Here is a 26,531-nt window from a genome sequence, read left to right as displayed (position 1 = left end):
TAATAATAATAATAATAATAATAATAATAATAACAATAATAATAATAATAGTCATCATCATCACTGGGGTCACAACTTCAAAATAATGAGATGAAACCAACAAATTCTATTTTGGATACAGTCACAGAGAATTTAAAATGAACTTTGTGAAAGCAAAAGTTTTATTTTTGAGTCAGTTTTTTTATTTTATCATCTGAATCCTTTAAATCCTTTTCAACTGTATTTTGATTTCACTGCTTGAATTCTGTCACCTGCTGGACACCACGGATTATCAGAGGACATGGAAGGAGGGACGGAAGGACGAATGGATGGACAGAGGGATGGAGGGATTCATGGATGGAGGGGCCGACGGATCATTGAATTTGAACACTGAACATGAGGAGTGACCTCAGCTGAAGTTGACAGAAGACATGAAGTGGTCATTAAACCTATTGGTCCTGTGGGCGGGGTTAAAGGGTGTGTGTGTGTGTGTGTGTGTGTGTGTGTGTGTGTGTGTGTAGACCTACATTCTCATTGGTCGGGGGGGCTCTGGTTGTCAAACTGCAGCATGTTTCTTATCTGCTTCAGTCTGAGCAGACGGTCAAACAGAGCCTGAAGCAGATGGACAGAATTGGACAGAGGAGACACCGGATGACAGAAAGAGACTGACGGAGACAGTTGGAGACACCAGGAGACAGCAGAAGACACCAGGAGACAGTTGGAGACACCAGGAGACAGTTGGAGACACCAGGAGACAGCAGAAGACACCAGGAGACAGTTGGAGACACCAGGAGACAGTAGAAGACACCAGGAGACAGTTGGAGACACCAGGAGACAGTTGGAGACACCAGGAGACAGCAGAAGACACCAGGAGACAGTTGGAGACACCAGGAGACAGTTGGAGACACCAGGAGACAGTAGAAGACACCAGGAGACAGTTGGAGACACCAGGAGACATGGGGATTGGCTCCAGCAGCGTAGACACCATCCCGGAGGGAGAACAGCTGATCAAGGAGACCGGCTGTAGGTTCAGATCTGGAACCGTCTTGGTTCTCTCTGAATGTTCTGTCCGTCTCACTAACAGCGTCTTCAAGCCGACGAGGCTGAGACGAGCCTCCAGGTGTCGGCTGTCACAATCCCTCATTCAGCTGTGATCACTCAGAAATATCAGAATCAGCTTCATCCACGACAAGTAATTCTTCTCTGGCAGTAGTCTGAGCATCGAATGAGGAAATACTGAGTGGTTTCAGTCAGAACAGACAGGAGGAACGCTTCGCTTGCTGCTTTTCCCTCAGATGTTTGGAGAAACATGGAAACAAATATATAAAAAAAGTTCAGCTGATGTCACATTTTAAGAAACGGGTAAAATAACTTCAACATGTTCAGTTATGAAGCTTCAGCTTCTCCCTGCAGATTTCAACTGCTAAACCCGTGTGTGTGTTTGTGTGTGTGTGTGTGTGTGTGTGTGTGTGTGTATGTGTGTGTGTGTGTGTGTTTGAGAGACAACACCCTGAGCTGTCCTCGCTGATAAAAAGATAAGGATGTGTTTGTCTTCAGTGCAGCCGAAATGTTTCAGTGTGATAAAGTGTGTGTGTGTGTGTGTGTGTGTGTGTGTGTGTGTGTGTGTGTGTGTGTGTGTGTGTGTGTGTGTGTGTGTGTGTGTGTGTGTGTGTTTCAGTCTCTGCTGCTCACCTGCTGCGTCTACATGAAAGGTTCCAGTTCCTTGACAGGGACAACAGAGGAGAACTCAGGTTGGTGGAAAGTCCAGAGAATCCACAACGGTCCATATCTGGATCACCCTCCAGGTCTGGACCTCTTCCAGAGGAGTCCTTGGGTCCTTGATCTGAATCCTGAGGTCCTCTGAAAAATGAGTTTTTGGTTTTTAACCACAGCCCTGAGTCTGAGGACCTCTACCTCAAACCCATGACTTCTACAACCTCAAGCTCTCAGAGCTCTGGTAGAGGACCTTTACCTCGTCTGTTGGAGGACCTTAAAGCCCCAGACCTCTGGACCAGGACCCCAGCTGGAGGACGGCCCAGATGTGAGCCTCCTTGTGGGTCAGGGTTTCTGCTCTCTCAGGAGGTCAGACCTGTTTTGACTCTTTCACACGTTTCACGTCTCGCGTTTGGATCGTATGAATGAGTGAACTGACGTCACTCAGTGAATGACTGACCCTCGTTTAAAGCAGAGAGAATCTGTTTTTTAGATTCTACTATTGTTTCTGAGGAAAAACATCTGTTTCACACAATCAAGGCCATTTTTAGACGAGCTGTGGAAAAATAAAAGTACCTCGTTAAATTCAAGCTGTTGAACAACAGTTTCCCTTCACTTGACTCAGACTGCCTTGAGTATTAAACGTGTGCGTGTGTGTGTGTGTGTGTGTGTGTGTGTGTGTGTGTGTCAGGTCGGACGATCTGGAAGCCGTTTCAGAGCTGGCCTTGAACCCGATTGGAGATCGGATCATCGCAGCATTCTTCAGCCCAGGGTAAATCAGCCATGATGTTAGACCTGGCGGTCACAGCCTGTTTTCAGAACGGAACAACGCGCAGCGCTAGCGTCAAGCTAGCATTAGCCTCGAGGCCTGTTCAGACGCTGCAGTTTGAACCATCTTCAATCCAAGTTCACAACCCGCCACACTGAAAGACGTGGATCTAGTGCCGAACTTTACGAACAAAGCATGAACAGAGCAGTAGTTTTCCTGCTGGTTTACCTACTGGTTGACCCGCTGGTTGACCCGCTGGTTGACTCTCACTGTTTGACTTCCTCGGGGACGAAGCCCGATAAACCCAGCATTGAAACACAGACTCCTCCATGGGTCCCAGCAGCACCAGTCCCTCCATCGCCACACATTTCTGGCACTGTAAGAATTTTATCTCAGCTGATCTTTGGTCCCAGATAAAGACGTTGACTATCCTTGACCCGGTTTCAGTTAGAACTATGGATTTAGAGCCAAGACCAACGATTTCACCACAATTCTCTCACCATCATTATCTTTTTTTTGATCCAAAAATCATGCTCTGTACAGGCCTTTAAAGACATACTTTGACATTTCCCCTCCATTTCCATGGAAATATTTTTGAAAAGTTGTGTTTTGCCCAGTTTCCAAGGAGACAGAGTCCGAATATTTACAACAGTTGGGTTTTTTCTGTTTCCATGAAAACAGAGACAGAACATTTTCAAAAAGTTGTGTTTTACAACGTTCCTATGGAGACGGAGTCAGAAAGTTTGCTGTTTCCCCTTGAAATCTATGGTCTACATGGGGTGGAACGCTCTTCAGTTCCACAGACTTCACATCTGCATCCAGATGTTTGCAGCAGATCATCTGACTTTATTGAGTTGAGAGGTGGTTCCTTCTGGTCGGTTCGGACCTCTGCAGTCTGATCCAGTCGATGTCAAACTGGCTCAGCTCTTCACTTTCAGGACAGGACGTTGGCTTGCTGCCTGCTCATGCTGGTTTGTCCTCTCAGGAAACAGTCGGTGGACTTCCCGTCCTTCGTCCGGGTCCTGGCTCATTTCCGCCCCAGTGACGTGAAGAGAAGCAGAGACGCAGCTCAGCAGGAGGCCAACAGCCCCATCAGGAAGCTCCGATGTCAGTGTCCACACCGTCCACGGCGCTCGCTCCTCAGCTGACCGAACCGCGAACCAGGAAGACCGCTGACCACATGTCTGTGTCCAGTTGCTTTCCAGATGTACGATCAGGACGGAGACGGGAAGATTTCCAGAGACGAACTCCTGCAGGTCGGTCGCAACTCAGCAGGCGACTACAGATGACTGGGAGGGTGCAACCAGGATCAGGGACTCAGACCAGAGACCCGCCTGGACAGATCAGTGATGCTACCTGCTCCATGTTTGAAGTTTGTCTGATCCACTCATTAACAGTTCGGTGCCTGTTGGAGGTGACGGAGCGTTGACAGAGACAGTGTGTGCAGATGGTTCATAGTAACACAGCGTATCGCTGGTGTCTGCCTAAATATTAGTCTTGATGACGTCTCTTAAGTACTCGTATTGGTACTCAGTATCGGCAAGAGGTTGAAGGTCATAATCTCCCCTGAAAAAGTGATATTGAAGGCCTCTATAATAATCATTACAGCTGCGTCAATCCCATAAATCTAACAGTTAGACCGGGCCCAGGATGAAGCCCTGAGGTACACCGAGGAGTCTGTTCGAGTCCCGCTTGGTGATTGGCTGCCGCTGTGACTGACAGGTGCTGGGGGCCATGATGGGGCTGCAGGTGACGGAGGAGCAGCTGCAGAGCATCGCCGACCGAGCCATCCAGGAGGCCGACCTGGACAGGGATGACGCCATCTCCTTCGACGAGTTCAGAAAGGTCAGTCCGCTCCCGACGCATTCCAGTCGCGGAAACAACTGTCAGAGGAAAAACCGGAGAAGAGAGAAAAGTTCTGACTCCTCCCCTTCAGGCTGCACCGTGCTTCTTCTGTTTGCAGTCGCTGGAGAAAGTCAACATCGATCATAAGATGAGCATTCGCTTCCTGAAGTGAAGCTGGACTCCTCAGCTGGCCGGGTTGATCTCTTCACACAGCCAGCAGCTCCTCTGAAGCTCCTTTGAAGTTCCTCTAAAGTTCCTCTGAAGCTCCTCTGAAGCTCGTGTTCCAGACAGCAGCCTGTTCTTCACTGAGGAGTTTTATTTCTTTTCCCTGATTTTTTTTTTTTTATTCTAAAGAGCATTCAGACGAGATCAGGAGATGTTATCCCATCTAAATCCACCAGGTGGAGCTGCTGATCTCTCTTTGACACACACACACACACACACACACACACACACACACACACACACACACACACACACACACACACACACACACACACACACACACACACACACACACACACACACACACTGCTCTAAAGGAAACTTGAATTGTTGACTGAAGCTGAATAAATGAGTTCTTAATAATTTGTTCTAAGTTTCTCATTATTTTGTTTTTGCAATCTTGAAAAGTTTGTTGGTGTCTTTTTGTCCTTCATCATCTTAAGATCAGCACAGTAATCAATGATTTATATAAATAAATCAGTCTGATCCAAGAACGGCGCTGAGACATCGACTCTGAAAACTCCCAGGAGTTTATTTTCTCACACGTTGAAGGAGCTGAGAAGGTTCTCCAGAAACACACAGAACAAACACTCGAATGAGCCGGATCCCGGGTGGTTCTCCACCCACCAGACGGAGCATCGGGCGGAGCCGGGCCTCCACCTCCTCCACCCTATTCCTTCTTCTGAGGCATGGAGGCGACCAGCAGCCAGTACAGCGAGTAGCCCGTCCCTGCAGAGGAGACACAGCCCAGCTTACACCCGTTCAGACCCGTCCAGACCCGTTCAGACCCACATCAGACAAATCAGACCCCATCAGACCCCGTCAGACCCAGTTCAGACCCGTTCAGACCCCGTTCAAGCTATGTTCAGACCCTGTTCAGACTCCATTAGACCCATTCAGACCCCATCAGACCTGCTGGGACCCGTTCAGATCCAATTCAAACCCAGTTCAGACCCAGTTCATCCCCAGTTCAGACCCAGTTCAGACCCCGTTCAGACCCCATCAGACCTGTTCAGTCCTGTTCAGACCCCGTTCAGACCCCATCAGACCCATTCAGACCCCGTTCAGACCCGTTCAGACCCTGTTCAGACCCTGTTCAGACCCTGTTCTACGTTCTGAAGCCAAACGCTGAGCTGTCCCTGCACTGCAGGGTCGGTTCTCACACCAGCGGAGCTCAGAGGCCCTGAAAACACTAATGAACCGTCTGGCTCCATCAGCTCCGTCCCAGAAGACACGTGACACATACCTCCAATGGTTAGCGTCATGGTCGCCCTGTAGAGCAGAACATCCACAGTTCCTCCTTTAATGTGGACCGGGAGCCCGTTATCCTCCTGAGAAACACAACAAGACATCTGAGGAGGCTAATCACCGCAACTAGTGGGAGGAAGATGCTCTATAGTCTGATGTTAGAGGAGGAAGATGCTCTATAGTCTGATGTTAGAGGAGGAAGATGCTCTATAGTCTGATGTTAGAGGAGGAAGATGCTCTATAATCTGGACGGCAGCTGAAGTGAGATGGAATGTTTGGACCAATCAGAGAGCAGAGCCTCACCTGGAAGAGCTTCTGGGCTTCAGGCACTTTGTTCCTCAGCTGTCTGGCCGAGCTGCTGAAGGCCCGAACGGCCACGACGGGAACTTTCTGGAAACGGAAACCAGAGAAGAGCTCTGTTCAGTGCTGGTGGTCAAACTGAGGCTCACTGACCGAAAGAGGACAAAAAAAAAAAAAAAAGGACCAACAACACTCAGAGGCCCCGTTTACATGACAACGGTTCTCAGAGAAAACACAACTTTTTAGAAACCGGTCCAAACCAGTTCTGTGTTGTCCAGATCGTCCTGGTCCTGGTTCCAGTCCAGAGTCTCCTGGACTTGGTAGTTTTAAAGTTGTCCGTCACCATAATGAAAGTCCATTTTGGAGTTTTGTGAGAGAAGACCTGCTGAGGCTTCATGATACCATGTTTACAAACCCTACGGGAAAATTAAAGTTCAATAGAATTGCAGTTTTTTTGGCCCCCAGCAGCGGCCCAGGGAATCACCATGGCAACAGATCATTTGAACACCTGTGAAGAGCGACCTTCTGAAATGGGCCTCTATATTTGAAAAAGTGGAAGTTGCGGTGCCGCTGGTACGACTTCCTGATTCGTGAGACTTTCTGAGCATCACGGCAGAGACGGAGAGGAAGTGAAAGGAAGCTTTTCTCAGTCTTCACCTGCTGAGACTCAGAGCAGATCCAGACCGGACCGAATCCACACCGAGACGCTTCGCTCGCCGTCCCTCCGTCAGAGGACCACCTGAGGTCAGTCCACTGCTCGGTACCCATCCACACACACAGCTGAGCGCCGTCAAAAGGTTCAGGTTCGTCTCATCTCCATGGAGATGGAGCATTTCCAAAAAGATGCTTTTTAGACAGGGTTGTACTGTTTTCAAAAACTTTCAATTTCCTGTTTCCGTGGAGACAGAGCTTTTTCAAAAAGTTGCGTCTTTCCTGGGAAGTTGCGTTTTCCAAGTTTCTATGGAATTGGATCATTTAAAAAAAAATGTGCATATTCTTTCATTTCCATGGAGACGGAGCATTTTCAGAAAGTTGTATTTTCCTTTGTTGCCGTGGAGTTGCATCATATTCAATACGTTTCTATGGAGACGGAGTTTTCTCTAAACATCGGCTTCATCAGGACTCCCACATTCAACAAGTCTCACGTCTCCGAGGAGAAACGTCTCGCTCCAGACGTCTCCTGTCTTCATGTCAGGAGTTTTTACTTCACTGGCGAAGTTAGTACAGTCGGCAGCAGCGAGTGTCTCTTTAAGAAAGACGAGACTTTTTAACACAGAGGTCCCCGGGGGGGCGGGAAGGACGGCGGCACGAGCCAATCACAGCCTCCGAGTGGCACACTGCAGCCAACCAGGAGGCGGAGAGGAGTGGTGTGTGTGTGTGTGTGTGTGTGTGTGTGTGTGTGTGTGTGTGTGTGTGTGTGTGTGTGTGTGTGTGTGTGTGTGTGTGTGTGCATGCGTGTGTGTGTGCGTCAGTTTTGACCTGGGAGACTCTGGAGGACACATTAACAACACATTTCACTCTTTCAACACAAAGCAAAAAAAATGAATAAATAAAAACAGACAACTAGTCTTCAAACTATCCCAATCTGTCCTGAAGTTTAAATGTCCAACAGATAAATGTCCTCAGTGTCAAAATGTCCTCAGTAGAACAGCAAGACTCTGGAAGCTGATGAAACCAGCTGCAGTAACGAAGGCAGACGTGTCTTTTTTCCCCGGAACGGAAGAGTTGAGGAGTCCTGAATGTCATCCGCCGGTCTCTTTTTCCTGATTGGACAGCTTTCAAATCAGACAGGAGCGTGTCCTCTGCACAGCTCCGTCCAATGAGACGAGCTCCTCGACGCAGGACACGCCCCCCGGAGGGGAAACAAGGAAACACTGAGGAGGAAGGATCTTTACTGACGAGACGTTCTCACGCAGATCGCGCTCTGCGTTTCCACCACGTCTCAACAGAACGACGCCTCACCACCGCCGCTTCAAAAAGTTGTGTTTTCAGTGACTCCGAGCACCGCTGTCGTGTAAACAGACACACAAAACACCACAAATGGTTCGAAATCAAATCTGAAACGGTTTCCCAGAGAGGAGGCTCAGCAGAGTTAGCTCTGGAGCTACAGCGAGACGGGAAGGACGAGAAGGGACTGTCCTGTCAGTCTGTGTGTGACAGAGTGTGTGTGAGAGAGTGAGAGTGTGTGAGAGTGTGTGAACCAACATGAAACAACTTGGTGAAGTGCGACACAGACAGTAAACCAGCAGAGATACAAAGGTCAGAGCAGAGCAGCCGAAGGTGTGTGTGTGTGTGTTTAGTAAATTAATCTCAGTTCTATTTATATATCCAACACATTAAAGTCAGCCAAAGAGAAATACACACACACACACACACACACACACACGAAAAGCGGAAAGTGACGAAGGTCAGAGGCGAAAACAGAGAAATCAGAGCGGTAGTTACCAGGAGGCGATTCATGTTGAGCTGTGCTACCTCACTTCACCCTGACAAGGACACACACACACACACACACACACACACACACACACACACACACACACACACACACACACACACACACACACAGTATCAGTGTTATTGAATTGCAGCCAAACTACGATCCGCTGCAGAGGCCAAACTGTCTGCAGTCGACAGGAGGCCGAATCTCCCACAATCCTCAGCTGGAAATAATCCCCATGACGAGAACAATTTCATTTTTGGACACAAATCTTATTTAAATGCAGACTTTAAAAAGGCGCCTCTGGTTTGTCGTGTGTTTTATCGCTGCCGTCTTACTAAACTTGTTCTCGTCTGTTTCCTCCACATGTGATTAATCAAAAGTAAAAACCTGTGGAATAAACCAAAAATACAGAAAGACGCAAAACAAAGCCAAAGAAGCAAATGAGACTCAGAAAAACCGTGAAACGTACCTGAATGCCTGACCAAACACACATTAAATGAGCTGAATGAACATGGACGCCGACAAAAACGTCACAGACGGCTGAGAAACAGGCGACAAGAAACACAGAACGCCACAGAAGTGAGAGAAACCAGGCTCAGAGAGCAGGTTACAGCCGGAGTACAGCCAGATTTCAATCAGACTATAGTCAGTTAATAGTCACATTTAGAATACAGTCTGACTTTTGTCAAATTAGTCACATTTTTGTTAAGATTCCAGTCAGATTCCAGTAAAATCTGACATCAGATTTCATTCAGATTCCAGTCAGATTATAGTGCACCTGCTGCTTTGCTGCTACTGAGGCTGAAATCACTCCAGAAAACAAAAAAAAGTGTAGAAACAGAGAAATCTTCGTCCAGCTGGTGACCCGAGCCTCCGGTTTCTGAGGGAAGCGTCTGCAGTTGGGTCAGGAAGTCTTTCAGATGGGAGGCATGTGAAGGAAAAAGCAGAGCGAGAGCAAAACACACAGAAACCCTAAAAGACGCAGGACATGGAAAAGATGTGAGGATAATGAAAGCAATCGGAGGGATCATGCAGAGCAGATTTGACCCACACTCAGCTGAGCACCTGAACGCCTCATTTTATACTTGAACTGAAAGATATCTGCTCTATAAACTGACGCGGCGTTCAGGTGCACCACGTTAACCCGAGCTCCAGCTGTCAGGTGCACAGGAAACAGGAAGGCTCACTTCTGCTTTGAGCAGGGTGAGTCAGTGTGAAGCCCTGGCACCAGCCTTCTGCACCGTCGCACACCGGTTCGATCCCGGAGCTTCAAACAGTACAAAACGTCGTCAAGACTCAGAACTGTAGGTAACTGTACTGTAAAGTAAATAGTCTGACCTGTACTGCTCCAGTGAATCGTGTTCATCCAACAACAAACCAAACACTTGTAACTTGACTTTAAAGTAATGAAAGTACTCAGTGCCTGTCTGTAACAGCACCCACCTGTCCTCTGTGCAGTGTGATGGAGATGCGCTGCTCCCTGCTGGTCGTGGTGAGCACTGCACTGCTGCTCCTGAGGCTATCCGTCGTCATGGTGACGGCCGGAGGAGCCAGGGAGGCGGACCAACATGGCCGCCGGGGCTCGGCGCTGCAGGACGAGAAGACCTTCTGCTCCTGGAGGTGTTTGATGTTCACCCTGCAGTGGCCCGGAGGCTTCTGCCTGGTGAGCTTCCTCCTCTTCATCATCATCATCATCATTATCATCACAGGAAAGAGGAAGAGGAGAGGAAGTAAAGAAGGAAATGAGATGATGACAAGAAAGAAAATGATGATTGTTTCCTGTCCAGATTGTTTCTTCCTGTCAGGCTGTTTCCTGGTCAGAAAGTTTCTTCCTCCGAGGCTCTTTCCTCCTGCTCTGCTAACTCCCGTTTCCTCTGCAGTCTCTGAACAACCAGTCGCTGTGCAGAATCCCACCGAGTGTCAACGGCTGGACCATCCACGGACTGTGGTACCGTCACAACACACACCAGCGCCTGTCCTGGGCTGGATCAGTCTCCACACACACTCTCAACTCTGTCTTCGTCTTGATGAGCCGCTCATGTTGTGGTCGTGTCCTCAGGCCTCAGACGCAGAGCTGCTGCAGGTGTTGGCCCATGTTCCCCTCAGACGTCCAGGTGAGTCCGCTCCGACCGGATCGCCCGGTCCACCCGGCACCGTAGAAAACACTGAGACCCAGTTTTCATGATGTTTTCAAGTGAACATGCAAACAGTTTGCTGCATTTTGGCCGTCTGGGACATGAAGAACTGTGTTTCAGGAGTTGGAGGAGGAGCTGAGTGAAGAATGGCCGTCGCTCCTGAAGAGCAGGACCAGCTTCACCTTCTGGTATTTGACAAAAACCGGCACAGCAGGAGGTCACGGGCGTGACGGGACCGGATCAAGAAAACCAATCTCATGTTCGTGTTTGTGGTGGTTTTTCCTCAAACCACCTTGTTTTCCATCCATTTTCGAGCCGCGTCATGCGATGTGTTTCAGGAGGGAGGAGTGGCAGAAGCACGGCTCGACGGCGGCGTGCGTCGAAGGACTGAACTCTCCTCTCAGATACTTCCAGATCTGCCTGAAGCTGCGAGCTCAGCTGGACATCCAGAGGTGAGCCGCCGTGTCCAGAAACCGAACCGAGCGTCGCCTGAAGGCATCGCAGCAGCTGAAACACTGAAATCACCACTTTCCATCGGCCCGTCTCCTCCGTGGAGATGATGAGAGCCAACTCAGTGGAGGGACCGGACACAGCCTTAACTTTCACCACATCTGTTAATCAACACAGCGCCCAACACCGACACACACACACACCACTGACCACACACCAACACCACGAAATACAACCAGTTCTGTTTCTGCTGATGACAAACCTTCCAGTTGGGTCTTTCTTCTTCTGCCTCTGTCTCATTGACACTGTGTGACCTTGTGACCTTTTCAGTGAGCGGCTGCTTGAACTGGATCAGATTTCAGTTTTCATATTGGTTTCAAATTACTGATGAAACCAGTGAAAAATTATAAACTGAGTTTAATTTGCCTCTGCAGATTCCTGGAGGACGCCGGCATCACCCCATCCTGCGATCAACCCTACCAGGTGTCTCCACAACCAGCAAAGCACACGACCGGCCAGCTGAACACCAGGTGACCAGGACTCTGAGCATCCCGTCTCCTCTATTAACAAACGTCTGTTTTCAGGTTGAGGACGTGCGCCGAGTCCTGGCGCCTCATCTGGGAGACCATCCGGAGATCCAGTGCATCACAGACGAGCAGGTCAGATCACTGAGGACAAACCGCTGCTTCTCCACCTCCTCTCTGGAGGAATCACACCACCGTCACTAACCTGACAGTCAAACAACCCAGACACCATCACGGTGGACTGTCTTCAGTGTTTTCACATTGTTTTTTTTTTAACAACCTCCAAGCATTACTGCCACTGAGGAAGATTGGCTGCAGACTGATAATACAACCAACCAATAACCTGGGAGAATACAACCAATCAACCAACCAGTCGCCCAACCAACCAATAACCTGAGAGAATACAACCAATCAACCAACCAATAACCTGGGACACAACAAAGAAACGGAAAACCTAAATATAACCAACCAACCACTCGTAAATATAACCAAGAACCCGGCATATAACCAACTAAACAACACGGGATGTGACTGACCAACCGATAATAACCCATATATACCAATAACCAATATATACAACTAACAATCCTACATACCACTAACCAACAAGTACGGATGTGCGAGTACCGATACCAGGTATCGGTGTCGGCAAGAAAATCCCACTCATAGTAAGCCCTCCTCACCAGCAGATGGCGGTAGTGCAGCCGAATGGGACGTAAGCTGCCGTTAAACACAAACGAGGAAGAAGCCCTCCTCTCCAGGAGGGGGCGCTGACGGGCGCTGAGCTACACTGCAGCAGGCTGACTTCTCCATGAGTCTCATCCACAGCAGAGACAACAGGAATGAATCCAGAACGGCTGCTCCTCTCAACAAAACTTCGCCGGTGTGGAAGTTACTTTATATAAGGGAAAACGAGCCGAGCTTTGCAGAATGCTGACTCTGCAATGCTAATATTGCTAGAGGAGGTGCGCGATCCTGTTCATTTGCCACGAATAATTTGTTGAAACACCTCAGAGCGAAGCTTGTGGACGAGAGTCTGACAAGAGGCTGACGCTGTTGTGCTGGAAAACAAAACTCCTTCAGTCAACTCGACGGCAAACTCTGCAGAAGACCGAGAAACTGAAGAGCACCGATCCGAGAGCAGCACAAATAAGAGCAACTCTTTAAACTCAGGGGCTGTTCTATCTTTGACTTTAGTTCATAAATAATCATTAAAATGAAAGCATTTAAAAACTGTAGTTCACATAAAGTGTAAAACTCAGAAAAAACTGTTTTATCTTGCACTTTAGTTCATTTATAAAACGTTGAAATAAGTTCATTTAAAAAAGTGTATAATTTAGAGCTGTTTACATCTTGTACTTCAGTTCATTTAAAAAAAGCTTAAAACTAAGAAATTGTTTTCTCTTGCACTTAATTTCATTTAAAAAAGTGTAAAACTCAATGAGTGTTTTACGTTTTATGCGAAACAGCGCCCCCTGCAGGCCTTGGGCGTAATGCAGCTTAGTGAAAAACTCGTGCCTGTGGCTTGCATGCACGGAAGACGGGGACTCCTTCCTCGCTCTTTTAGTAGCGCTCGAGTAAGATTTAAGTTTCTTTTACCTGGTGGAGTCTGTGTGGAGCTGTGGCAGTGCTAGAAGCCAGTCTGTTCTTACTTTCTGGAAGATCCTGGCCTCCTGCTGAGTTGTTGCTCACTAAGCATCTGGCGGAGTAATGGCGGACAAAACGAAACCTAACTAAATCAGGCCAGCCGGAGCGTGCATTACGTCATTCCTTTCAAATTCTCCCCAAACAAATGCTGGTGCCGGACCGGCACTGCAACTTTCAAGTGACAATTTAGCGCTGTTAGAGGTAGCCTACTTGTAATTAATATGTCAGGGCACATTGTACACATCATTAAAAATGTGTAACATATTTATGGTGGAAAAAAAGTATTTTTAAGGTTGAAAAACTCCTTAATGCACCTTTAAACATGTGGCTGAGCTGCCCTTTTTAAAAAAATAAGTCATTTTCAAAAATGATCTGTCATATAACCAACCAACAACTCTGGATATAACCAACAAATCAACACGAAATATAACCAAGTGACCAATAACTTCACATAACCGACCAACCGACCACCTAAATAAAATAAAGAAACCAGGATATAACCGACCAAGGCTCCTTGAGTGAGGGATGTTTTGCAGTGTGTTGTGATTCTCCGCCCACAGGGCCGACAGGTGTGGTTCCAGGTGAAGATCCCGCTGTCCCGCAACCTCACCGTGGGCTGCGACTCCCACGCTGAGGCAGGAGGAGGCTTCTGGGAGAAGTCTGCTCTGGATTCGTCCACGTCTCCCGGACATCCGTGTCCCTCAAAGGAACCCTTCTACTACGTCCCCATCGAGCACCAGCAGCCATTCCGGCCCTGCGGCTAAAAGCAACCGTCACCAAGAGACGCCGGACGCTTCGGCCCGATCCAAGACTTACATTTCAAACGTCTACACTCCTGTTTAAGGAGTATTTACCTGTGATCTGATTCTTCAATAAAATACATTTTAAGTTCATCAGAGATAAAGCACAAGGGTCCCAAGACAGATCCCTGAGGGACACGTCTCCAAGTCACTGTTCCTGAATATTCAGAATTTTACACCACTTATTTGACAAATCTTTGTTTTATTCCCAATTTATAGATGTTTATGCTCTTCAGTGGGAGTCTGCTGTGGTTCTTTCTTTATTGTCATTAAACCGAAGCTCTGCCTAGACGTTCTGGACTCATATTTCTAATTTGTACTTTTCAACCAAACTTACATTCTGCCAGTTCGCGTTATACAACCCCATTTCCACAGAAATGGAATGTCTTCAAAAAGTTCACCGATTTCCACCAAGCGGTCGCGATTCCCCCGGGTTTTCCCCAGTTCACAGAGACGGAGGCAGAGCGTTTCCATGGAGATGTAGCAGTTAAAGAGCAGGACCTTGGGAGCCGTTTAAAGTTGCTTCTTGAGAGCAGTTCTCATGACGTTTTCAGTGGCTCTGAGCAGCAGAAGAAAAATGTGACTGAACTGCGCCTGACGAACAGCAGCCTTTAAATGAACACCTCGATAAACACGTAGCAGACGGAGTTAAGCTCCTCTGAAGCTACAGACCACGCTCAGGCTCGTTTCCAGATTCACAGTTTATTGACACTTGCTTGACCGTGATGCTCCCAGAAACCCAAAAACACTGCCAACAATAAAAGAAGCACTAAAACGGGATCCAGACGACGAGCAGAACCGAAACTAACCCGAACAAACAGAAATGGGAATAAAACAGGGGGGGCAGCTGCGTCTACAACATCACAGGCGGTGTGGCCACGCCCACTTTGTTCCCATCAGTCCTTGCTGCCCCCCCCAGCCCCGCCCCCTCAGTGCTCCAGGCGGCCCAGGAAGCGCAGGTTGAGGATCTTCAGCTGGTCGTCCAGCTCCATGCGCACGATGCCGTCGTCTCCGTCGATGCTGAGCAGGATGCCCGTCGCCTCGCGGTCTTCTCCCAGAATCACTTTCACCTACGGGCAGTGAACGCACCGTCGGCAAAAAGCACTCCAAATCACTCAGACTGGCTGTGTGAAGACGGGGTGTGGATGGAAGACGTGTCAGTGTTTCTCACCTTGTTGTTCTTGGTGGGAGTGACGGGCTCCAGGTGGTCGCTGCTGATACTGACCACCTTCTCCGACTCCTGCATGAACACTGAGCACATGCCCCCCTACACACACACACACACACACACGCACACACGCACACACACGCACACACACGCACACACACGCGCTTTGGTTGAAAAAGTAACGAACTCTTTTTACATATCTCTATGTGAGTTAAACAATCTCCCACTGGCAGCTACATTAGCATGAGCCTGCTTTCACACTGTGATTAGCTTCAAGAGTGAACGCCCAAATTATAGAGCATCTTCCTCCTCAAGCTGAACTTAAATGAATATATTTGTCTTAGAGGGTCACAGTAATACTTTACAACTAGTAAAGTAACTTTAAAGAAGTCAGATCAAATTCAGATTTTTGATGATTTGCAGATTTATTCTTAGTCTGCAGCAGGAGGATCCATCTGTCTTCACTCAGTGTCACCGTTCCTGCACTGGATACTAGTCTTCCACGACATCACTCCCTGTTGTCCTGTTTCTGTGACGTCACTCCCTGTTCCGCCCTGTGACATCACTTCCTGTTCCGTGACATCACTACCTATTCTATGACATCACTCCCTGTTTTCCTGTTCTGTGACGTCACTTCCTGTTCTGTGACATCACTCCCTGTTTTCCTGTTCTGTGACGTCACTTCCTGTTCTGTGACATCACTCCCTGTTATCTTGTTCTACGATGTCACTCCTTGTTCAATGACATCACTCCCTGTACTTCTGTCCCATGACATCACTCGCCGTTCTCCGTCTTGTTCCGGTCCCGTTCTCACCGTGACGCTGCGGATGACGCCCATCTGTCCCATCAGGTCCATGAAGGAGTCTTTGACCCGCACCAGGATGTCGGTGGTGACCCAGTCGCTGCCGCCTTGCTCGATGTTGGAGCCGGGGGTGTGGGGGTTGTAGCCTCCAGGAGAGGGCGCTCCGGGCGTCATGGGGCTGTAGCCCACTGGGCTGGGGCTGGGACTGGCCTGGAGAACCGCCACAACAGTCTGCATTAGCCTACAGAGCGGCGTGTCGTACCGCCGCGTCTCTGGCCATCAAGGTCTCGTACCTGATACGCCATCGGAGACGGAGTGGGATGGTAGCTGGCCGGCGAGTGCGTGTTCTGGTAGCCGACCGGTGAGGGCGCCACCTGGTGGTAGCTCTGAGGACTGGGACTGGGCTGGTAGGAGCCCTGGGGGGACGGGGCAGCGTACGGGGAGTACTGCTCTGTGTTGTACCTGCAAACAGACATTTACTAAGAGAAAGGACCACCAAGTCTTTTACTCATCAAATCATGAGTCTGGTTCTTCATTTTGGATCTAGTGTTACACAGGGATCCATCCCGGAGACAAAGGATCCATTAACAGCAACATCAGGGAGTTACAGACAGGAAGTCTTCACAGTCCCCCATGGGCCCACATCTGAACAGAGCCTCAGAGTCTCGACTGGACCAGGAGAGTCAGACTGCATCCAGACCACATATACACTACAGCCAGAAAACATATCGAACACAGCCAGACACATATAGACCACATATAGACTAAATCCAGACCAGATCGAGACCGTATCTTACTGCATCCAGATCCAATTCAGACCAACTAGACTCCACACACAGTCCACTATGACCTCAACTGGACCAGAATACGACCTGGAACTGTTCCTGGTTGATGCTGTTAAAGACTGACAAACTGAAATTGTCCACTCGGAGGTTAACCGGTGAAAAACCAAACCCTGTTGAGGACTCACATTGCAGGCGTGCCCGGGGTCTGGGGGTTGTATTGAGGGTTGACCTGTGGAGAGGGGACTTCTGGGTAACCCGGGGTCTGGGGGTTGGGCGTGCCGCCGTAGCCCTGAGGCGACGGCGACGGCTCGTCGTCGTAGCCGAAGTCGTACTCCTCCTCGTTCCTGCAGGACGTACAGAACGGTGAGGAGGACGGGTGGAGGAACAGCAGGTCCGGGCGGGGGATCTGACACTCTGGTACCTGGACGGAGTGTTGGGGTTGCTTGGGTCCCAGGCGCCGCTCTGGCCTGGCGTCCTGCTCCCATCATGCAGCGGGGTCTGTGAGCCGTAATGAGGCGTACGGCTTCCTGGAGGAGCAGCAGAAGAGAGAACCCGGTCTTAAAACCCACCGACAGTCCAATAAATCCACAACATCGAGAAGAAACAGAGTGGGCCGGGTGAGGAGCCCTGAGGAACACCAACAGGAAGTACGATGAGGGACAAACCGCACACAGATATGATGAACGTGGTGTTCCACAGGGTTCCACACTGGGCCCAGTGCTGCTTTAAACAGAGAACCTTCCCATCAGAGAAACAGGAGGTGGAACATTTTTAAATAGAGATTCAGAACCTCAACAATAGTTCCAAGTGTTTGCGTGGAGGCGATGACAGGAAGCGGCGGCGGAGCGAGCACCGGCGCCTTACCGTCGTGAAGCGGGGTCTGGGACCCGTACATGGGGGTCCGGGAGCCGGTGCCGTACATGGGGGTCTGGGAGCCGTACATGGGGGTCCGGCCGTGGGTGGAGGTCATGCCGCTGTGCTTCTTGGCTCCCCTGAAGGAAGAGAGAACGACGGAGGTGAGAGGGGGCGGGGCTGAAGTGAAGCCCCGCCCACAATCCCGTGATGGACCGGAGCCACGGTGAAGGCCAATCATTCAGCAGACCCCCGCTGGAGCCGTGAGTCTGGATCCAGACGGAGGTCTGGGCAACGTGATGCAGAACCCGGTTCTACACCTTTAGCCGGAACGCGGATGGCTGTTCACGCGTCGGTACCGTTAAGAGTGTAAAGTGTGGAAGAGAAGAGGGCGTACATGGTGGTGAGGCGCTGCCGGTCCACTGAGATGGTCTGGCAGGTGGAGTGCAGCTCCACCCGGGCGGTCGACTCCGTGGCGTCCTTCACCACCCCGATGTATCCTGGGAAACGAAGGGCGACAGCTCAGCGCCGCCGCCGCCTCCTCGGGTTCCTCTCACTGGAGGAGCGCCTCACCTTTGTAAGGACCCTGCGAGATGCGGACCGTCTGGCCAATCAGCTCGTTGTCTCGGCGCCCTCGGCCCCGCCCCATTCCTCCTCCTCCGCCGCCGCCTCCTCTCTGCTGGGCGCCTTCCGGGAGAAAACGAGGTAACCATGGTAACCATGCTAACACCAAATCAGCAAAAACTTCAGCCTAATGGAAAACATCTGTTCCCCTCCGTGTTCCCCCCCGTGTTCCCCCCGTGTTCCCCCCGTGTTCCCCCCCGTGTTCCCCCCCCCCGTGTTCCCCCCCCGTGTTCCCCCCGTGTTCCCCCCCGTGTTCCCCCCCCGTGTTCCCCCCCCGTGTTCCCCCCCGTGTTCCCTGCTCACCTCCTCCCCCATGGTGCATGGGGCTGCTGATTCGGGGGCTCATGGGAGCGAATCCTCCAACCGTGAAGTTGGTGACGTCTCGGGGCTGAAAGACAACGCACACTTCAACTATTTGGACACAAAGCGTGCCAGCAGGAGGGTGTCTGCGTGTGTGTGACTGTTAATCTGACCTTTGACCCCCCGGCCAGCACCAGGTGCCGGGTCTTGCAGACAAACATGCCGCCGTTCTCCACCAGCTTCTTACAGTGGAGGAAGGCGAAGCCTCGGAACAGGTGACGGATCTCCCCCTCTCGACCCTGCAGGAGCGCGCGCACACGCACAAAGAGTTAGCTCATCTTGATGCTAGGCTAACGGCTGGGAGCCAACGGCTGGTCCTCACTCACAGAGTGCGGCCCGTCGATGACCTTCACGATGTCCTTGACGTGGATGTTGTTCTGCTCCGAGTCCAGAGCCACGGCGAAGCGGTTGTCCTTCCTGCGGTTCACCGCCTGGTGGCGCACCGTCAGCACCTTGCCATGCATGTTGAGCACCTGGCGAGGCGACGCAGGGCGGGTTAGAATCCAGGGAGCCGGGGCTGACGAGCCCCCCCCCCCCCCCCCCCCGATCAGACCGCTACCTGGAAGGTCTCCCTCTCCAGCCGCACGATGACGCCCACCGTCTGGGGGTCCAGCTGCACCAGCTCGCCCCACTCGTGCTGCCCGCCGGCGTCCACGCCCGACGCCGTCTCCGAGCACAGCTGCAGGTCTCTGGGCAACACTTTCAGCTACACACACACACACACACACACACACACACACACACACACACACACACACACACACACACACACACACACACACACACACACACACACACACACACACACACACACACACACACACACACACACACACACACACACACACACACACACACACACACACAAGAAATGAACTCTATATGGAGAGAGAGGACTGAAACAATGATCGGATAGACGGAGGGACAGGCGGAGGGACAGGCGGACGGGCAGGCGGAGGGACAGGCGGAGGGACAGACGGAGGGACAGGCGGAGGGACAGGCGGAGGGACAGGCGGAGGGACAGGCGGAGGGACAGGCGGAGGGACAGGCGGAGGGACAGGCGGAGGGACAGGCGGGCGGAGCAGGCACCTCGTGCATGGTGAGGTCGGAGAACAGGATGACGAAGTTCTCCTCCACCCGGACGATGAGGCCAGTGTCTCCTTCGTATCGGCCGGCGATCACCTTCACGTGGTCGCCCATACGGAAATACTTCCTCAACTCGTGAGCCGGGAACTCCAGAGGGTCCTACACACGCACACGCACAGGGACACGCACAATCACAAAACAAACACACACACACACACACAGACTTGTTTGTTAAAATGACTCCACTGACCAGTCGAAAACATGCAAAATAAACGCTGGATCAGAAAGATCAGATTGTCTGTGTGTGTGTGTGTGTGTGTGTGTGTGTGTGTGTGTGTGTGTGTGTGTGTGTGTGTACCTTCAGGTCTTCATGTTTGGGCATGATGGTGATCTTGTTGCCGTCCACACTGAGGATCTTGCCCTGCAGGTTGATCAACTCTCCTTCACACACCTCCACGTTATCGCCGGCCTGCAGGTTGTGTTCCCGCTCCTTCCCTGCTCACACACACACACACACACACACACACACACACACACACATTAGAGTTTCAGTGTGTATGTGCTGGCATTCACATAGGAACTGGCAGAGTGTGTGTACCTGACTCTGTCACCACCTCCAGGTCGATTCCCTCAGGCTGGTCCTCGTACTTCTCCAGCTCTGACAGAGTAGGCTTCACTCCATCGGTGATCTGACACACACACACACACACACACACACGTTTCATTCTGTTTTGGGCTACTGTGTGCGTGTCTGTGCGTGTCTGTGCGTGTCTGTGTGCACTCCTCACCACGGCCGACATGGCGAAGCTCTTGAAAAGGAAGCCTTTCCGACTGTAACGGTTCCCCTCAAAGATCATGAAGTCTCCATCATGGCTGACCTCTCCTCCAAGAGACCTACACACACACACACACACACGCACACACACACCACATAAACATAACTTGAAAGGGAGAACTGAAGGAGTCTGGTTTGTGAAATATAGCGGAGTGTCGTCTGTGAACAGTCGGATTTGAACTGATTGGCCGGTTGGTCAGAATCACATGATCTACCAGGTTAGTGGTCATACTCTGTGTGTGTGTGTGTGTGTGTGTGTGTGTGTGTGTGTGTGTGTGTGCGCGCGCTTGTGCACCTGATCTTCTCAGCATCAAACAGCCTCTGGGCAGGTCTCTTGAACTTCTTCCTCTTAGCGAACCAGTCTTTCTGCAGGACACAGACACAGACACAGACACAGACACAGACACAGACACACAGACACACAGACACACAGACACACAGACACACACACACACACACACACACACACACACACACACACACACACACACACACACACACAGTAAGCACTGACTGGTCTTGCTGGAACCCTGGCGAGGTGTGCGCGGCTCCGTACCAGGCTCATCTTGGCCTTGATGCGGTCCAGGTCTATCCGGGGGATCATCTTCAGGGAGATGGTGTTCTGACTGGGTTCCACGTAGTCCACCTGCGGGACGGAGGAACGTCAACATCTCTGCCCAGCGCCATTCACACGGCAACCAGTTCAAGTGAAAACACACACAACTTCAGGAACTTTTCACAAACGAAACATTAAACGGACAAATAACACATTTTTCATCTGAAACCTTCTGAAAGGAAAACACCTAACAAAGAAACATAAAAATGTTTCATCATGTCCACACACACACACACACACACACACACACACCTGAGCGATGTCGTCCTTGTACAGGCCCCTCTTGAGCCGGACCCAGGACTTGGGCTTCAGGTTGGTGACCTCCTTGACCACCTTGAGCACGTCGGTCATCTCCTTGATGGGAACCATCTGCTGGTTCCAGAAGCCCATCCGCAGGTTCCCGATGCCCTCGATGGCGGCCTTCACGTGCGTCTGCTTGTACGACTCCACGTAGATGTAGCCTTTGACATGGTCCGGCGCCACCACCGACTTGATCTGCAGGGGCTGTGGGGGCGGAGGAGGAGGAGGTGGAGGTGAGCCGGGAGCGAGTATCAGAAGGAGGAGGAGGAGGAGGAGGAGGTGGAGGTGAGCCGGGAGCGAGTATCAGAAGGAGGAGGAGGAGGAGGGGGGGGGGGGGGGGGGGGGGGGGGGGGGGGGGGGGAGCTGTGTGGGTCTCACTGTGTCGGTGAACTGGTAGGCGATGAACTTCCTCATGAGCGCGATGGCGGTTGCTCGCTCCTCGCCGATCTGTAGGCGGACGAAACGGTCAATGAACGGGAACACACGCAGACAACATGAGGTGTTGTTAGCTTAGCATCAGTATGTAGCCTAGTATCGGCATTTGGCCGAGCACCGGCATGTAGCCCAGCATCGGCCTGCAGCCGAGCAAAAGTATGTAGCCGTGCACCGGCATTTAGCCTAGCAACAGCATTTAGCTTAGCATCAATGTTTAGGTAAACGTCAACACTGAGCTGAGTCACTGTTCCGTGCTCACAGTGTGTGTGTGTGTGTGTGCGTGTGTGCTCACCTTACACTTGACCGTCCACAGATTGGGGTCTCTGAAAAGTACAAATAGGAGACACTGAGTGAACTGTGACATCACCAGGCTTCCTGGATGCTGATTGGTGGATCTGCGTTTACGCACTTGACACCAGGAAGTAGCTGCTGCTGTGTGATGTCATCAGAAAGCTCCTCGGACCCTCCGGAGAAGCTGGAAGCAGAAAGAGACCTTCAGTCGGCAGCGTGGGTGTAGAGGTGGAGGCGGCGTTGGGACACTCACTGCTCTCCTCCCGACGTCTTGGCGTACTTCCTCATGTAGTACTCGCTCAGCGCCTCCTCCCTGGAGTCTCTGCACCACAGGTGGAAAACCGGTCAGCACCCAGGATCAGTGGAGCTTTGACCTGAACCCATTTCTGTTTCGACCTGTTAGCATTACAGCTAAACGTGCTAACGATCGCTTTCACGTTAGCATCACATGGTTCTTCCATTTGAACTGGAAAGCCTTGAAAACAACCCAGTTCGGTTATTTTCTTCTTCTGTGGTGGAAACTCTGACAGCCTCACTGCTCCCCGATAACCAGAAGAAAAGCTGCGGTACCTCCAGAGGTTCTGCAGCCTCCGGGATCGTGAGTGGTCCTCGTCCAGGACCACGTGGTCGATGTTGGACACTGCAGGGACAAGACGATGGACGACGAGTGATCAGAGGAGCCCGCTGAGGACGCTTCGCTCAGACGGATGGACGCAGAAACTCAAGAGCCTTACCTTCAGCTTCTTCTGCTCAGGTCCACAGAGTGAAGGAGGAGAGGAAGAAGATGAGAGGAGGGAGGGAGGGACAGGATGAAGAGGAAGGAGGATGAAGAGGAGGAAGAGGGGGAAAAAGGAGGATGAAGAGGAGAAAGAGAAAGGAGGATGAAGAGGACAGAAGCCGGCAGACAATGGGTCACAGGAGCAGAGTCAGGCAGCAGCCACACAAAGCATGATGGGAGAAAAACAGAAGAACAAGGTGAGTAATGGCGGCACACAGAGGCATGAAGGCGGCTCGGCTCACTGTTAGCATTAGCATTAGCATTGGTTTCTGTCTGTCGTGGAGATCAAAGGTGATTGGCTCATGACGATGTCAATCGAATCGCCACCGTCTTTAACTTCGGTCCGCATGAAGCCACCTGTTCTAAACAGGGTGGAGGACGACGGGCAGCGGGGTGGAGTTCGAGTCCAGCAGTCTGATCCAGCCTGCCACTGCACCACTGTGTCAGACCGCAGCGTCCACCAATACCATCGATCAATCTATCAATCAATCAATTTACACTGTGATTGCGGAGCCTGATGTTGGTTTGTAATCTTGGGATTATTAATCTGATCTGATTTGCCCCCAGGGCGTCCGCACAGGAAGTGACAGTCACAGACACACGGCGGCGTGCTGGGTGGGCGGAGTTAATAAGGAGGGGGTGGGTGGGATCAGATGGCGTTTCAGGAACACATGGATCATCAATGAAAACATCGGCGCCGTCCGGAGCGGGAAATTACCGTTAACTGGAGTCGGCATGCACGGTGGAGGGGGGAGGGGGGAGAGGGGAGGGGGGGGGGAGGGGGGCGCCGGCGAGACAGAGAGAGCGAAGTCAGAAAACAAGAGGACATGCTGCGTCTCCAACCACATCCCGCCGCTCGCCGAAGGACAGTCACAGAGAACGAAACAAAACTCAACACTTCTGTTTACTGGACGACGGAACCACGGAGAACTGCGGCTCTGTCGTCATGACGACGGGTGGAAGCAGGACTTTCTGGAAACGGCGCCGACTTGAGGCCCGGCATGCTAACCATGCCGTTTTCAGGGTTTGACGTTTCCATGGAAATGAAGACCGTCATGGCGTTTTGATTTGAGTCGTCGTGGAAACGAGGCCTGAACACCGACGATCGACGTTTGAGGATTTTTAACTGAACCGACTGGTGAGACGCTCCGGTTCAACGGACGGTTCGAGACGCAGCACGGAAAAAAACCGGTACACACCAGAACACTGAGGAACCTCCGGCCTGTGTGTGTGTGTGTGTGTGTGTGTGTGTGTGTGTGTGTGTGTGTGTGCTACCTTTCTCCAGAATGTCCTCGGCTCCTTCCTCCCACTGCTCCTCCTCGTCTTCATACTCGTCGTCCACATCTGGACGGGTCAGAGAGGAGGACAGGTTAGAGCTGGGAGATCCTGGTCACCTTCATCTTCCTCATCCTCCTCCTCTTCCTCGTACCGGCTTCGTCCAGGATGAAGCCTCCGTGTCTCGGCTTCTTCCTGGGACGGTCCTCGTCATCCTCCTCCTCCTCTTCGTCGTACTCCTCCTCGTCCTCCAGGTCCTCGCCCTCCTCGTCCGCCACCTTGTCGCTGCCCACCGGGCTGTTGGGCTCCTCCTGGTGGGGAAAACAAGCGCACCGCCAGAAGGCGTCAGCCTTGAGAAGAAGCCACTGGAACTTTGATTCTCAGTTTTTTTGGAGCATTTTGTTATCAGCGTTAACTTCAGCAAAAACGACACGGCTTCTGATAAAAGACTCGTCTCAAGTTCAAATGTTTTTCTTTGTTTGTAAACCACGGCTCCATTTTTCATTTTGGATTCAGCAGATGAGTGAACAAAAGCCATGTTGTGGCTCAGTATCGGTACAGACAGGATCTCAAGCTGAAACTGAAGGAAAGCTTTTATTCTGACACAGAACAGGAACATCGGCAACACACAGTCCGGTCCTGACAACGCTGCACTCAGCTAAACACAATAAAACACAACCACTAATAACTCTATTAACACATCAAAAAAACACCAAAACAATGTTTCAACCCCAAATCCCAAACTCCCATGGTGCACTGCGGCATTAACTGTTATGGCGGCAAGCTCTACAGTCTCTACAAAACTGTTATTTCGCCCTTTTCCGCTGTGAAACTGTAACTTGGGTTGTAACGTTCCTCGTTACGTTACTGATATTGTAATAAAGTGAAAAATGTGACTAAGTTACCTCTGAATAAAGCAGTTTATTTTCTCTGTTTGTTTCTCTGTCATTTAAAGATTACAAATAAAAGTTAAAATCTCAGGAGCTGAAAAGACGCAGCCCGATCGGCGGATCGCTGAGCAAATAAGAGATGCATTATTTACAGATCGCGCAACTCCCCGGAAGGGTTTACATTAACATGTGGAGCGTTCACGCAGAAAGTCTAGAGGGGAAAAGCCCGATGGGTGTAACGTTAGTTTTATGTCGCCTGGAGACTGGTGGTGGGCTTTTTACTATCTTTCATCCATTACGGGTGTTTGTAAGAGTTTACGGGAGTTAGCACTGCCTGCTCTCCGGGAGCTCTCCGCCTGCTAGCCGGTCACTCACCTCATTCTCCTCCGCCTCCTCGGCCTCTCCGTCGCTGCTGCGCTCGCTCTGGTTGTCGGAGAAGTCGCTGTCGTCGCTGTCCGACATGTCGAGCCTGTGGACGGGCCGCAGAAATCAGCGAAGCTCCGCCGCGGAGTGAAAACAATGCTAAGACAATGCTAAAGCTAACTCCCCACCGCCTCGAACCAGCAGGCCGGGTTAGCTGCTCGGGCTAACGCGGCGAAAAGCCCCGGTAACTTCCAAACGGAGGCGATCGGGAGTGAAACGCCGAGCTCCGCGACTCACACTTACCCGCTTTAATCTCCCACGGAAGACCTCTTACTCCAGAAAAGAGAGAAAATAAGTGAAAATCGGATTATTATGGTTCGTGTGATGCTCCACGGATCCACACAACCGCGAGATTTTACAAACTACCGCTGAGAAATATCGCGAGACTTACATGCCCTGAAGAAGAGGGCTCACTCTGTTTGTTTTAAGATTACCAAAACTTGCTTTGCCGTTGAAATGATGCAATAACGCAAATGTGTTGGGAATAAATGTTTTATTACCAACTGAAAATTCAAACTAGTTCAAATTTCAAGAACTAGTGAATGAAGTACATTACCGTGGAACACAAAAAGGAAATGCATTGTTATAATCACATCAAATACCACTTAGGAATACTGTTTTATTTCAAGAGGTTTACTTCAGCTTTACAGTTTCAGTTTTTAAAACCACAATAGTGAAAAAAATGCATTTACTCACAAAGGTTTCCATTGCATTTTTTTCCTCATATTTCAAAGAAAAAAATCATTCAGGTAAAAGTCAGAATAAAAAGAGTTAAAGGAGCAGACTTGTAATTTCCCTCATTTTTCTAACCATTTAGTTTGTTCCCAGAATCACATCATCAACACTGAAACTCACTCTCTGAGAAGATCATGAACCGTTGGTTTCGATGAGACAATAATATTCCTTTAAAAATATATTCCTACTAAATGAAGG

General features: G+C 50.6%; 4 protein-coding genes across 7 annotated transcripts; 2 read left to right on the top strand and 2 right to left on the bottom strand.

The window, feature by feature from the left end:
• The first annotated feature begins 834 nt into the window (after nt 1-834).
• chp2 (calcineurin-like EF-hand protein 2) lies at nt 835-4,696 on the top strand. Of its 2 annotated transcripts, none has more exons than XM_030108895.1 (7): nt 835-1,002; nt 1,658-1,730; nt 2,384-2,464; nt 3,447-3,568; nt 3,656-3,717; nt 4,184-4,306; nt 4,398-4,696. In XM_030108895.1, exons 1-7 carry the CDS (start codon nt 936-938, stop codon nt 4,476-4,478), a joined length of 609 nt encoding a protein of 202 aa, XP_029964755.1. In that variant the 5' UTR covers nt 835-935; the 3' UTR covers nt 4,479-4,696. The 2 variants fall into 2 exon arrangements, with proteins under 2 accessions (XP_029964755.1, XP_029964756.1); XM_030108896.1 differs by having other exon boundaries at nt 4,425-4,563.
• Nucleotides 4,697-5,043: 347 nt separating this feature from the next.
• cox7a1 (cytochrome c oxidase subunit 7A1) lies at nt 5,044-8,606 on the bottom strand. The gene is made up of 4 exons (XM_030108445.1): nt 8,525-8,606; nt 6,083-6,169; nt 5,778-5,862; nt 5,044-5,260 (listed from the first exon to the last, which is right to left on the bottom strand). Exons 1-4 carry the CDS (start codon nt 8,537-8,539, stop codon nt 5,202-5,204), a joined length of 246 nt encoding a protein of 81 aa, XP_029964305.1. The 5' UTR covers nt 8,540-8,606; the 3' UTR covers nt 5,044-5,201.
• On the top strand, nt 6,706-14,370 carry rnaset2l (ribonuclease T2, like). Its single transcript, XM_030108444.1, has 9 exons — nt 6,706-6,823; nt 9,981-10,185; nt 10,403-10,470; nt 10,582-10,636; nt 10,778-10,845; nt 10,996-11,109; nt 11,542-11,590; nt 11,692-11,766; nt 13,839-14,370. The coding sequence occupies exons 2-9, from the start codon at nt 9,985-9,987 to the stop codon at nt 14,040-14,042; spliced, it is 834 nt and encodes a 277-aa protein (XP_029964304.1). The 5' UTR covers nt 6,706-6,823; nt 9,981-9,984; the 3' UTR covers nt 14,043-14,370.
• Nucleotides 14,371-14,969: 599 nt separating this feature from the next.
• On the bottom strand, nt 14,970-25,965 carry supt5h (SPT5 homolog, DSIF elongation factor subunit). 3 transcript variants are annotated; one of them, XM_030108440.1, is made up of 31 exons: nt 25,842-25,965; nt 25,551-25,644; nt 24,440-24,596; nt 24,286-24,354; nt 23,729-23,734; nt 22,967-22,978; nt 22,803-22,872; nt 22,486-22,554; nt 22,351-22,416; nt 22,234-22,264; nt 21,885-21,953; nt 21,459-21,710; nt 21,147-21,236; nt 20,886-20,956; nt 20,544-20,649; nt 20,354-20,444; nt 20,114-20,250; nt 19,759-19,914; nt 19,229-19,375; nt 18,996-19,142; nt 18,783-18,908; nt 18,613-18,697; nt 18,259-18,372; nt 18,083-18,185; nt 17,698-17,825; nt 17,255-17,360; nt 17,019-17,177; nt 16,342-16,510; nt 16,061-16,258; nt 15,250-15,345; nt 14,970-15,148 (listed from the first exon to the last, which is right to left on the bottom strand). In XM_030108440.1, the coding sequence occupies exons 2-31, from the start codon at nt 25,635-25,637 to the stop codon at nt 15,008-15,010; spliced, it is 3,258 nt and encodes a 1,085-aa protein (XP_029964300.1). In that variant the 5' UTR covers nt 25,638-25,644; nt 25,842-25,965; the 3' UTR covers nt 14,970-15,007. The 3 variants fall into 3 exon arrangements, with proteins under 3 accessions (XP_029964300.1, XP_029964302.1, XP_029964303.1); XM_030108442.1 differs by lacking the exon at nt 23,729-23,734 and having other exon boundaries at nt 15,008-15,148; XM_030108443.1 differs by lacking the exons at nt 22,967-22,978; nt 23,729-23,734 and having other exon boundaries at nt 15,008-15,148.
• Nucleotides 25,966-26,531: the final 566 nt, after the last annotated feature.

Source organism: Salarias fasciatus, chromosome 14 (genome assembly GCF_902148845.1).
Source record: "Salarias fasciatus chromosome 14, fSalaFa1.1, whole genome shotgun sequence".
Classification (NCBI taxonomy): Eukaryota; Metazoa; Chordata; class Actinopteri; order Blenniiformes; family Blenniidae; genus Salarias; species Salarias fasciatus.
Note: the sequence above shows the minus strand (reverse complement) of the source record. Positions and strands in the feature narration are given on the sequence as shown.